Genomic DNA, 13,358 nt, shown 5'->3' on the forward strand with positions numbered 1-13,358 from the left:
AGCTTTGCCAATTCATCAATTTGGGCTTGGAAAGTAAAAACATTGTTACCCTGGTTTGGTATCGGGACAGTAAAAGACCCACTGGGGGTTAATAATTGACTATGATATCATACAAGTTATATACGGCCATGAGCCCTGGGAAGATGAACCATTGTTTTGATCATACTACTCAAATGCTCCGTTTCATAAGATAAAAGAGCAATTTATTGATTTTTTTTGTACATTGGAGGCTTGCTAATTGGATATGATACCAGGCATGCTGCTGTAACAGAATAGTCGGGAAGGATGTATTGCCTGTTATAAATCAAAAAGTGTTTTCACAGTGCTTGTTCCTGTCCCAAATTGTAGATGTTATGGTCTTTGTCGCAACATAGTTTTGACCAGGGTATGTATCTCATTGCAATGTCCTATTGGGAGGACTGGCTGTGCCGGCCCCTCAATAACAATTGAACATGAATTTTGGTGAAATTCCCCTAAAATCAGGAGGACACACCCCCTATCACCGAGTACGCCTCCTTTTCTTTGACTCTGGATCGGAACCTGATCTGAGTTCAAAGTTCGAAATTCAGTCATTTGTCTCATACATGTCATACACTCAGTGGTGCATGACCTGTGGAATAAACAAAGAATTTGTGATTTCCTCTTGCAGTAATGTTGTTCTTCACACTCAAGTTAATCTCTCTAAGTTCTCTTCACCTACTGAATCATAAGTTTCATGATTGAGTGGACCCTGCAGCATGGTCACATTGGGTGACATTGAGGCATCCATTCGTGAAGTTTTCTGCATCGATTGAACACAGTCAGTTACCACATGATTTAGTTGACTTCCTGTGCTGTAGCCTTGACCTAAGCATGATAAAAATGCACCGATGGAATGGAGATTAAACTCTGGGAGATATTGCTACTGCTGTTCAAGGATCCATCTGTGACTCGTTGTGGCTTCACTTACGGAATGTTCCAAAGGAAATGCATCAAGATCATCATGATCGTCTATGATCTTTTCATCATTACAGATCACACACACGAAGACCGGCATATCACTCGACTTTGGCGGTGGTGAGAGAGCCATGTTAGTTAAAGACAACCTTGGTGACTTTGGTATTGTCATTGGCAAGTGGACTGGCTTTAGGAAGGGAGTCCAAGGAACACCAGGTAAATATGTTTCACTTGCCTGTGTCAGACAAATCATTCACTGATACCTCTAATAATGAATGACTTCTCTCCTTGATCTAAAAGAGTTACTGATGTTTTAGTTATTTGTATTTTCTGGCCAGGATCACTGAGAAAAAGGTTGTCATATTCTATGCTGTTCATTGCCATTATGTGTTAGCCTATGGTTCCACACCCAATGACCCCTAGATTAGTTATGCAGAGAACTGAATAGAATGAGATATGTTTAGAAACGAAGATGTACAGTGATTCTCCATGGTTATCTGGAGGCATATTTATTCACCTGCTAGTTGCTGGCCTCTGGTGACTACCCGTAAAACTAAGGTCATTCAGCTTTAGTCCATTTTCGTTTCGTTTGTGAGTATCATTAACTTATTGCTTTGGATTTCAGGTATCCCTGGTACCCAAGGGCAACCTGGTGTGAAGGGTGTTCCTGGAGTGCCAGGCAACCCAGGCTACCTAGCCATCAGCTTCCACAATCTACGAACGGGCAAAGCCTTCCACTCTGTCATCCATGCTGCAAACTACAATTTCACGTTCACCCTCGATAGCTTAATCTGCAATATCGAAAATGGCACCATGGTCATTAACAGCAACGACGTATCACAGAGCATCTCGGTGGCATTATCTGTGGCGGTGTTACATGTGTTGTGCCAGCCACGTCCGCCAGGAAAGGAGGGCACATCACGTTCTTCCCCACAAAATGAAAGCAATAAGTCGGTTCGCAGGATAGAAAATGACACTTTATTGCTGTGTGTAGCAGCAGGCTGGGCGATGGATGTCCCCTCTAATTCGTATATCAGGGGGTCCATGCAAGGGGCAGCATGTGGTGCTGCCTGTGGTGGTGATGCTGGGGGTTGTGGGGGATGTGGAGGCTGTGGTGGGTGTGGTGGTTGTGGAGGGTGTGGAGGCTGTGGCAGCTGTGGTGGTTGTGGAGGCTGTGGTGGATGCGGAGGCTAGATTCTCACAGTCTTGCATTCTGGTTCTGTCATGGACACAATGCTGCATTTGTCAGCTGTATTTTCAAGGAATTCTTTGAAACTTAGAATAGGACATGAAAAGGGCAAATATTTTGTTTCATATTCTTTATGATGTGAGCATTTGTAAGCTTTTTCAAAGTGAAGCTTTTAGAGATTTTATTGGATGGATGCGCCAGTGACTCAGTACATCGGTAGAGAGAGAGTGCAAAAGCCAGGCGAGTGATTTTGCTCCATGCAATGGATGCATTGTAAATAGTGTTTGTCACAACCATAAGATAATGGATATTTATCTCTCAGCTGGCCTTGGGAAGAGTGTTCCGGAATGCGGTATATACTGATGGTGTCCTTCACTGTGAATAACTGACATTGAAATGATTTCCAGGCAGACTTGCGATTGAGTGAGATCAGTTCACAGACTATGAAGCATAGACTTCATTGATATTGCTGACACCCTGGAACTTTCCAATGTAAAGTCAGTGGTTTCAAATCAACCCAACTGGGTTTTTGCTGCTTGGAGGTGACTATTATAGTTTCAGTGAAACTTTTTGAGCATTACTTTGACCAGTCACCGCAGAAACAGGAGAAAGAGTTCATATATTCACATATTGCCAGCAAAATTGAAAGTGATATTATTTTTGTATGTGTGAAGAAAACAATATCAAGTGTACCCAATACAATTGTACAAGACGTGCAATGAACTGATTGACTATATAGGCCTATTATAATCCACAGGACATTTATTAAATGTTCCATCTATACATAAAATTATCAGTGTTTAAGTGTTATTGTTCATAGGATAAAGTACCGTAGTTGAACCAGTAATCCGGTTTGAGATTCAGAATGCTTTGTATTCTAAGTTTTAAAATATATTTGGCCCAAAACATGGCTGGTCTGTGTGTTGATTATTTCCGGCTGAATGAGTAATGGGGTTGATTTCACCGGGCTCTTTCGTATATTTTCATACAAGTTTCTCTCCATTCTGACACTGCAGCCTCAGGAGGAACTCGCATGCACTTTTGTTGGTGTCCTGGGCGGGTCCCTTGAGAGGATCCGTCTACATGTCGTGGTAAATCAAGGTGCTTAAGATCAAGATGGGAACTGAGTAGCTACCTGGCCAAACCGAGCCCACAATCACTTTGACTTTCTGCATTACCGGGGACAAAAAGTGATACCAGCTACTTCTAGAAAGTTCTTTGTGTTTGGGTCAGTTTCTTGTGTGTTATTATCTTTATCATTATTTTGTTGATATCAAATAATTATAATTATTATATAAGAATAACTACAAGTTTGTAAATATCATTACTTTGATGATGTAAAGTACTTTTGTGAAGTAGCTCATGTATGTATGACTCAAAGCAGTAACTGTTGTGACCTTAGAAGCAGATGCAGTGAAAATCCTGTGGATTCTTCTGCAACATTAAAAGATGTCTAAAATCTGTCGTATAATCCATTAATTCTTACTCGATGTATAGAAGTGATCCCCCTCTCAAGATCAGGTATATGTCCAAAGGTTCTTAAAGGGAGACTATAGGTAGGAGCCAAATGGGCTGTGATAAGTTTACGAACCGGCTGATACATCGGTGCTATTCATGCTTGAACCAGACCCAGGTTCCAACTATGGTTATCAATCACCTGGATACTAACAGTTTGACCCCAAGGTTTCTCTCTGTAGTCCCCCTTCAGATTAGAAAATTATGTATAAAAAGAAAATGCATGGAAGGGGAAGCGATCACTACTACTTTCGCATAAAGGGAAGAGGAGATGAATTGTAATATTTTGTGAATACATTCAATGTACACCCTCGATGACAGTGACCTATTCCCACGACACAACGGGCAAAATACCAAAATAATCTTTGTAAATAGTGTACATAAAAACCTGATATATGGCTATAACCGGTTGTATTGAATCTCAAAGAATATGGACTTTGTTGTAAAAATTCATGTTTGCCCTCGATTCGGTACTAATGGAATAAGTATTGTTGAATATTTATTTTGTAAGGTGTTTATCTTTTTGATTTATTTGATATTTTAATGCGAGCTTGAAATGTTGGAGTGTGTATAGAGATGCCATTTGTGGAGGGACCTATGAGGTGCCATAATGTTATACTGATCACTGTAATAGGCATGGGAGTCAATATGGCATTTTACGTTACATCTGGTGAGGGGTGTGTATTGTATTACATAGAGAATGACTTGTACGTCAGCTGCTTTTTCATTTTTGAGATCCCGGCATGGGATGAACAGACGATGCTTCGGTCTGATGAAGGTCATATCCTTCATTTATTCATTTGTGATTACGTTTGCAAATCTGGCATCCCATATACCAAATGAACGCACGTTAACCCATTGTTTGTTATGTCTCCTGTAGCTATTTGTCGCTGTTGGCTTAGAAAACCGATCAAGTGTCAAATATGCGGCTCTGTGAACAGAATAGACAGATCTGTTTCCTCTTTTTGTCTACGCTTATTCTTTCATATTGTTTTATACATTTTTACCAAAATTTTCTTTCTCAAGTTATCTGTTATGTTTGTGCCTCATAACCAAGTCTGGTTTCTATCGAAACGCTAGCTGTGATTTAAAAACAAGTACAATGAAATTGTATTGTAAAACATTCGTTGTCATTGTATCCAGTCTGAGTGCTGAGCACTTTTTCCCTCTTTGACCTGGAGGGTGCTGTAAAGAACTTCCACAGAATAAGGTTCAGGGTGAAAGCTTGGAATGTGCTAACAGTTTCTGATGTGAGTATTCTTTTGGTTTTCCTCTCCCTGGCTTTGGTTGTGCAGGCTTCTGTCTCTACTGTTTCAAGTGACATGTACTCATTGAAAAGACAGCTCCGTGATTGTTTGCCTGATGACTGTAGAGCATTTATTTACAAGATCTCTAGAATAAGCACTGGCCTACTGAGTCAGTGAGTGATAGCCAACTGGCCTCTTTCAAGATGAGATACTTCGTGCGTGGAGTGGCTGAATTTCGCTGAGTTATGGCAGCCTCGAATGATTTTGACATCACAACTGATGTATTTTTAATGTGAAAGGCTTACCCCATAAGTCGGCCATTTTGTTTCTTTCCAGCAGTGCTCCACCACTAAGGGGCACTGATGGGGAAGAGGTGATTGCAAAGCAGTACTGGTATAGACTGGTAGGCATGTGCACCCATCCTGAGAGGATGGCGTCTTGACCACAGCGATAATAGTATGGACATAGTCATAGGCCCTAATCCATTGTGCCAAATTAATATTATGCCTTCGTGTTGGAATTTTATCATTGCTTACGTTAATGAAAGTATTTATTGAATCATGATAACAATTAGAGTGTTAATTAAAGACAACATAATGAAGTTAAACCATTCTTTGTGTGAAGTTACTTGGACTACTTGAGTTACCAAAAAGGGTACACTTGGACCTGCTTCAAGAGCTGAGTGTCCCATGGAAGTGTGTCCCTGGGGCAGGAGGATCTTGATGTTCCACTTCAGGCACACGAGCTACTTCCCGAAGGCTACTTGAGTTGCCAAGTAGGCTACTTGGGCCTGTCTTCAAGTACATAGTGAGATAGGATCTCTACCAAAGACAAGAGGGTCTTGATATCCCAGGTACATGAGCTACCTCGGGCACACAGGCTACTTCAGGTCGGCTATTTGAGTTGTCAAGCAGGCTCCTTGGGCCTGTCTTCAAGTGCATAGTGAGATAGGTCCTCTATCAGAGACGGGAGGGTCTTGATGTTCCAGGTACATGAGCTACCTCGGGCACACAGGCTTCTTCACGTAGTAGGTGACTTGAGTTGTCTATAGGGAACTTGGGCCCATCCTCAAGATGACAGTCCAATGGAAGCTTCACCCGAGGTACCACAGGTGAGGAATACGATGGAAACTCCCTGGCCAAGTGACGAGCAACAGCAACACACAAGTAAAGACGGATGTGGTATGATATATTACAATTTATTTTACTCTAGGACACCTCACATTACTGCATATACAAACTAAACTTTCCAGGCACGAACTAAAAAAGTTGCCATCATCTCTGCTTGGCCAGTTTAGATAATCAATCTTACAATTTGAAGCATAATCTATTGATTGCTGCTAATAAACCCCAAACACATGATGAGCACATGTCTGATACTTTCCCATACATACAGAAGTGCAGCAGAACCTCTCTTTCCGGACACCTCATTCAGGAGGACAAACACTACATTGAAGATGCTCATTTGGTCACAAAGTGCTCACTGCACCTCTGTAATCAGGGCAAGTTGCTATTAAAGACAGCATTTTTCAGTCCCAAGGGTGTCCTTAATAGAGAGGTTTTATTGTATTCCAAATGTGTAAAATCACTTGATGAGTCAAGCCATTGTGAGTTTCTGGATGAGCACCACTCTATAATAAATCCATCTCTCCAATTTATAACAGTCATTTTGTTGATCGTGGACTTGTTCTCTATCACATAAGCAGCTCAGCTGAAGAAATCCAAGCTGGCCTTGGCCTTCTCCATCTCGTGAAGGAAAGAGTAGAACTGAGGCAGGGAGAGTTCTGAAAATAGAAGATGCTGTCGGTCAACAGATGTCAGGATCATAATACTAGGCAACTAAATGATACTGATGCCATGATGAAGGCATAGTTTACAGTACCACAGTGAATCAAAGCAAGACCTGCAAACCTGGGAAATAATCTGAACAGTGATGGGTATTGCATTCATTGTATCATGAATCACAATCTCAATTGTACAAATGAATGAAAGTGCTGGCACCTAGACATAACTCTCCAACTGAAATATTGCCTCCAAATGAAAACTGAGGCACAGGGAACTGCACATGTCGATGAGGGAAGGATTTGTAGTCCTAGTCCTCAGTACTTCAATTGCCACATAAAGAGCACAGAAAGTCTAAAACTTACCCATGTAGACATTTTCTGTTTTGTTACTTCCTTTATTGATCACTAGTTTTAACTGAAATGAAATAAACGAAGATTTATGATGAAAGAATACAACATGATAAGTGCCCGAGAAGAAAGTATAGGTTGCTTTTTCTCTTTGTCAGTCACACTGAATCAAATAATTCCTTAGTTTTTAATCAGGACAAACATGTACTCCGACAGCAAGGGCCTTGTAACTGATTAGATGGACCAAGCTTTACATAAGATCTGCATACATGTAGGCAAAAATCAGTAAAGACTAGTCTTTTTTTATTCTAGGTATAAGTAATTATCACAAAGTTACCTGTAGGAATGTGTTGCCAACTTTGTCAAGTTCACTACTGGCTGCTGTCACTGAAAAGAGTAATTAATGTCAGATTTAGAAGTGAAAGATAACAAGGAAAGCATCTTTGAATGCTGGACTAACATGTAAAACTATTTTGTCCTCCATTAACTGCATTTTCCTCAAATTCATTGTTACGTTTCTGATTGCAATGAATTGAATAGTCACCTCCAAATTTCCATTCCATATCAACGAGTTGGTTGACCATCAACGTTTGTCCAAGGGCACTTCTTGACAAGGCGACCAGGTTGGTTTTATACTGGAAATACAAAAACATTCATCAAGAACTGGAAACTGTCCTATGAATAAGTGTTTGTCCTTGAAGGAGTCAATACTGATACAGTTACCGACATGTGGTATACACGAGACTAATACCACACTATATGAAAGTCCTGAGCACTTACCTCAGATGGTACTGAGAGTCATGAAATGTTACTATTAGAACAAAAAATCACACATGACTACTTATGAAAACTGGCAACATAGTCTCTGCCAAGACCTTCGATCGTAAGATTGATGACGATGATGATGATGTGTTTAACAATAAGATTTTCCACCAACCTGTTCTGAAAAGTGTGAAGCTTTCTCCTCAGACAAACCTGAAAGAGTATAAGACGGTGAAAGCGATAAGATGAAAGGAACGTCAGACTCCTTCTATACAGAAAACATGATGGGGGGGGGAGCTCAGACAATGAGACATGTCAGAGACTACAGGGGGGGGGGGGTTACAGGCATCTAACCTGTGGTTCATTTCCTTGCAAAATTATCAGTTAGTGGGTTCAACATCCATCCTAGTATTATGAATCATATCTCACCTAGATTGACCAAGTCTTCCTTCAGATGTGTTGGGCTGAGATTTTTCTTCAACGCACCTGGAACAGATCATCTCACAATAAGTTCATCATTAAACAGGCGAATCAAGTAAGTCTTGAAAAGAATACTAGCACATAAGGATCACGCAAAGCTTTTTGGGCATTTCATAATGACATTGTTGTAACTCATTTGCAACACATTGAAGTGATTGATAAGACTAGTTAGTACATTAATTTCAGTTCTGAAAAGAAAGGCCTAATGTATATAAAATGTACACGACTCATAAGGTTTTCAGTAATAGTACTTTTTGATGGCATTTTTAAGTCCATATTCATATCAATCATTGTAACAATGAGTCTTCAAGTCACACACTTACTGTTCGGAATAGTAAGTAAACTTTTGATGACATTCTTGAGAGGACCTGCTGGAACACCATGCTCAGAGGCAAACTCCTCCAGTTGACTAAGAAGGCGGGATGACTGAAAAAGACAATACAGTGTTTATTCAGTTGTTGTGACAGGAAGCTCTCAGCATGGTGAATTCAGAATTCAAGCCTGAGGGGATGAAAGTGGCTGGGTTTCAACTTTCCAAAGCTCAACAAGAATTGCTCACCTTACTGGGTTCTATGAGAAATGAGAAGACAACACCGGACAGTTGACGGAATTGCTGCAAAGTGAAAAGAATAGGCTATTATATTACTCTTCCTGAGAAATCTCACCAAAGAGTTGATCAATTATTACACCATTCAGTTCTACGACAAACAAAAGAACACGTGTGTCGACGTGGAATGGGGGGATTTTGACCAGTCTGGTAGTTTTACTTAAAAGACATTTAGTCAGCAGCTGCCTGGACTGGTTTGACGTCTCTCAATCAATGGGTTCCTCCGACTCGTTTCTTCTTCTTCTTCCAGTTCAAGTGCAGTACATCCGTGGACAGAGCCCAGTGGATGAGGAGATGAGGAAGGAGCTGCTTTCCCTGACCCTGGCCTTGGCCATCCTTTAATTCTCACGTTTCTGGGGGGGCCGGGGGGGCTTTTCTCGAAAATGTTTCCCATTTTCACCACATTCATGAGAGGGATTTGAACGATTCGTTGTTTTATAGTTTCTCTGTATAAACAGTTGTCCATTTTACCTCATCTTGAAATTTGTTGATGGTCTGAATATCAGAAAACATGGAATCAGGAGGTGTTTCCTGACTGAAATGAAAAGTTGACGCCATTTTGGATAAATAGGGTTTCCCAATCTAAAAATAGATAAAAATGACGTAACGAGGGCTAACATTCGGAATCCCCATCAATTTGCTGTAATTAAGCCTAATTAAACCTAATAAAGCCTCAATAAGCCTTTTGACGATAAATGCAGCACTGTTTTGGCATGTTTGGCAAGAATATTTTGCCGTCATCAAAAGGCTTATGTTTAAATAGTACTAAAAGCGATGAAGTCTCCAGCCGGCTCGGTGGTCTAGTGGCATGATTCTCGCTTAGGGTGCGAGAGGTCCCGGGTTCGACTCCCGGTCGAGCCCCTGTTACATTTTTCATTTTTTGTCCTTACTTTTTCACTTCTTCTTGTCCTCAAGTTTCGTTTTTAACAATGCTGAGGAAGGAGCTGCTATGTTACAAACATCGTGTAAAGTCTTCAGATATCTATATATTATTATAAATTGTCGACATTAGTGGTGGCCTAGCACGGTCATTTATAAATGAAGCTCCTTTTACCAAGTCTAATATATACAATGTAGTATATAGGTGAGATAAGTGGTTTTCAGATGCAAAAGGAATTTATTTCTAGTTGTATTTTGAGTGGAAAGCCCTTTTAGAACCAGCATTAAAGTGTACATCGGGACATGAACTCCATGGTATCTTGCATTTCAGCCGCCGTATTGTATCTGACGGATTTCAGTATATAAATTCTGTAGTGGCAATGACTGCCATTGCCTCAAAGGTAGAATTCTTTGTTTTTGGAAAGTTTATCCTATGGCCGACATTTCAAACTTCTACACATACCTGGCATTCCTGCAGCCACACCGATAATCATCGGGTGAATAGGTCGACAACGTAGACACAAAGAACATTGAATTTTTGTCTGTCTTTACTTACATACATGTAATTTACATTTCTTTATGTCGAAACAAGTAATAAGTTCGGATGAGCAGCTCATGCAATGAGTTTCAAGGGTTTTTCTGGCAATTCTCACTAAGTGCAGGCCGGTTACACCGATTCGTGATGTTTACCATCAGTGTTTACCATATTACACTGTACACTGAGTGTTCCCCTCTTGTATACGTAATGTTGCGTCATGTTACTGAATCATTAGCATTTTTGTTCTCATATAAACTACCCAGTCATGACCCCAGTATCCTGCTAAAATTTACGGAGTTTAACGTTGGTGGATGTTTGCACTTCAACTGCTCTCTTCTCGTTTGCCCAGATGCCACCCGATCATTAGTTCCGCTAACAAACAGGGCTGAAGATGGGTGGTTTATTTAACGCGGCCCTATTGCCTCACCCGCTGCACCTTCTACAGTATGTGTTTTATCAGTGTCTATTGCCTCGGACATGCCAAACGACGAGATGAGAACATTCAAAAAAGTGATGACGAACACCACGCCTGTCGTCGCATCATTCATCCTCTTGGCCTTGTGCTGTTTCACCGATATGGCGTCACTTCCTTCCTCCCCGTTAATGTTTGTCTTCCCGAGGCAGATGAGCAAGATGGCGGCTGAGGCTTGAAGAATGATCGACGTTATGATTAATGTCATGAGAAGGTAGTAGAACTCCTGTTTGTCCGCTCCGAGCGACAGACAAACCTTCAGTTGGCTGGCATTGGCAGACAACAGCGCTACGTCCATCAGACCTTTGGCCACAGTCTTTCGCGTGGCGAAATCGTTGTGGTTGAACTTCTTTTCCTGAAAAATAGAACGAGGCATACTATTAATATTCTTATGAATGTTCTGGATGTGACAATAAGTACATACGCAAAGGTAAATCCGCCCCGCCGAAGACGATGCCACAACCAAGGTACGCGAAATTTCAGTGAGGTGGTTGCGACATCGCCGGTGACAGTACATATGAAAAGGTAAACGTAAGACGAATACCGATTTACTGGTGTTGTGCGGAGGAGCGATAGAATGACGTACATCACCGAAAAGTCGGCATGGTTAAATCATGATGTGAGACATATTATTATCCTTTCTGGCTTCCTGTAGCTCTTGGTCGCCTTATCTGCTACGGACCACCTTGTCGCAACCACCGAGACGACTAAAGAGCATACCGATAACGGTAGGCCAGACTCAAAAAGGCAACGGATCGATTCCACATTCCTGTACACATGTCTAACTTGCGCATAGCGACAACATTATTTTAGGGAGAATGTAGAATGTGATAATTCGGACGCACCTTCTCTAGAATCTTGTCCTCCATGCCATCATCTCTGGATCGTCGCCGCCGGACTTCCCGCCTTCCACCAAATTCTGTCTCCATGTCTATCGTGTCAGCCATTCGCACTGGCTCTAGTGTTTGTCGCCCAGACTGGTTGTGATGACGCCTGCGTCCACGGAGATTTATTCATTTAGTGGTGGTTTTTCGAATCAGATGATCATGCATCTCTGTTTTAATTGACCCACTAACACCCCATTCTCATTTAGTCATGAACTACCAACTTCCTCGTCCTCAGAACCTGACAATGTCAGAGTTCTATGCTCGAGATCTTATGCTGCTTTTCAGCCAATAGGATGATAACTGTCGTCTATAGGGAAGTGGCCGATTTCATTTTGTCTTCCAAGTAATCGCCAGAACCCGGTGTAATGTTTTTGAGTGTTTCTATTTTTGAGTGTTTCCCCTCATTGTTTGGGAACGCTAAAAGATAGATTGACAAGTTTTTCTGTGTTTCCCCCTATTGAAAAGTCATGGTCTCTCTAGCTGCCTATTGTTTGGAAACACTGACACATGGGAAACAACCACAGATGTTACACCGGAAGAGAATAACCGACCACAGCCCATGGCAGATGTATCCAGTTTGTCCCCCTAAAAAAGTGTCCGACCCTTTTCCGAGTAGATATTCTGACGGACTGTGGTATGTTCTGTAGAGACAAAGACCGTAAATACCTCAAAGAGTGCACACTAATAATAGCATCATGAGTTCCATGGACATTCTATCCTGGGATATTTCAAACTTTTACACCGGAGGATGATCATGATGCAATCGCTTAGCACGTTGTGACGTCCTTACTTTGAATCTGAATTGTCTTCCGGATGGTGCTCCAGGTTGTTCCATGTCGCTGAGTTAAGGAGAATTGTACTTCAAAACTACAGTCACGTTCATTGACGACACAATGCACCCCCTAGCCTTACCTGCTATGTTTGGCTTCAGACGTGCCATAAACAATCAATATATAACTCACAGCAATAATAAGTGTAAGATGAGAATATTCCCCTTTGGGACTCATGACCCACCATCTATCCCCGATTTATTCATGACCACCACGTTACTACGATGAATAATTTAAGCGGTGAAAGGTCTTGTGAGATATCTAAATGTTATAACTCTTCCATCTGTTGACTCAGTGGCTAAGCCAAGTGAAAATTAAGCTATTTATCATCGTCACCTTAGCCTCAGCTAATTGTCGTTGGCCTCTCGCATTGACATCTTCTAAAATCTTTAACTGACAGGATTGCCGAAGTGACCAGTTGTCCCATATGGTCTAGTGGTTAGGATTCCTGGCTTTCACCCAGGCGGCCCGGGTTCGATTCCCGGTGTGGGAACTCACATTATTTTAAAATTTCAGTGAAAGCCAGACTGTGATCAATTGAAGTGAGGACGCAAACGACTTGGTCTCCAAGAGTAAAAACGTCTCATTGATAGTATATTTACAACAGCATGGTGATATACGAGAAAAAAATTTTATATTCAAACGAGATCTTTAGTTCTCAAGATATATTCTCCATTGATATCAAACATTCTAGAGAGCACCAATTGGATCCCGAGGTCCCGCCTATAGTCTCCCTTTAAGCATGAAAAGTACGTCACGTTCTATAATTTTTGCACGACCACAATTCTCCACAAGTAGACTCTCATTTCGCAATGATAACTGACTTAAAAACGGCTCAATGTTTAGTCATCATCAGCTTCGAGAGGAAATTAAACACACGCCGTA

The 13,358-nt window shown here is 41.3% G+C and overlaps 3 protein-coding genes and 2 non-coding genes across 7 annotated transcripts in view; 3 read left to right on the plus strand and 2 right to left on the minus strand.

Annotated features, from left to right (window-relative positions):
• Positions 1–5,494, plus strand: part of LOC135490791 (uncharacterized) — a 28,022-nt gene extending 22,528 nt beyond the window's left edge. For all 3 annotated transcript variants that reach the window (XM_064776295.1, XM_064776293.1, XM_064776294.1), the window contains exons 4-5: positions 1,014–1,152; positions 1,562–5,494. In XM_064776295.1, the coding sequence (XP_064632365.1) occupies positions 1,014–1,152; positions 1,562–2,130 (708 nt within the window). In that variant the 3' untranslated portion in view covers positions 2,131–5,494. The remainder of the gene's footprint in view (positions 1–1,013; positions 1,153–1,561) is intronic.
• A 572-nt stretch (positions 5,495–6,066) lies between these two features.
• Positions 6,067–9,434, minus strand: LOC135491166 (COMM domain-containing protein 7-like). The gene is made up of 9 exons (XM_064776861.1): positions 9,339–9,434; positions 8,820–8,873; positions 8,584–8,686; positions 8,210–8,266; positions 7,956–7,993; positions 7,563–7,653; positions 7,356–7,405; positions 7,034–7,085; positions 6,067–6,670 (listed from the first exon to the last, which is right to left on the minus strand). The coding sequence occupies exons 1-9, from the start codon at positions 9,423–9,425 to the stop codon at positions 6,594–6,596; spliced, it is 609 nt and encodes a 202-aa protein (XP_064632931.1). The 5' UTR covers positions 9,426–9,434; the 3' UTR covers positions 6,067–6,593.
• Positions 9,435–9,656: 222 nt separating this feature from the next.
• On the plus strand, positions 9,657–9,728 carry Trnap-agg (transfer RNA proline (anticodon AGG)). Its single transcript has one exon. It is a non-coding gene; the product is annotated as a tRNA-Pro (tRNA).
• Positions 9,729–10,276: 548 nt separating this feature from the next.
• On the minus strand, positions 10,277–11,795 carry LOC135491243 (ninjurin-2-like). The gene is made up of 2 exons (XM_064776978.1): positions 11,602–11,795; positions 10,277–11,111 (listed from the first exon to the last, which is right to left on the minus strand). Exons 1-2 carry the CDS (start codon positions 11,701–11,703, stop codon positions 10,689–10,691), a joined length of 525 nt encoding a protein of 174 aa, XP_064633048.1. The 5' UTR covers positions 11,704–11,795; the 3' UTR covers positions 10,277–10,688.
• A 1,099-nt stretch (positions 11,796–12,894) lies between these two features.
• On the plus strand, positions 12,895–12,966 carry Trnae-uuc (transfer RNA glutamic acid (anticodon UUC)). The gene has a single exon. It is a non-coding gene; the product is annotated as a tRNA-Glu (tRNA).
• Positions 12,967–13,358: the final 392 nt, after the last annotated feature.

Source organism: Lineus longissimus, chromosome 7, assembly GCF_910592395.1.
Source record: "Lineus longissimus chromosome 7, tnLinLong1.2, whole genome shotgun sequence".
In the NCBI taxonomy this organism is placed as follows: domain Eukaryota; kingdom Metazoa; phylum Nemertea; class Pilidiophora; order Heteronemertea; family Lineidae; genus Lineus; species Lineus longissimus.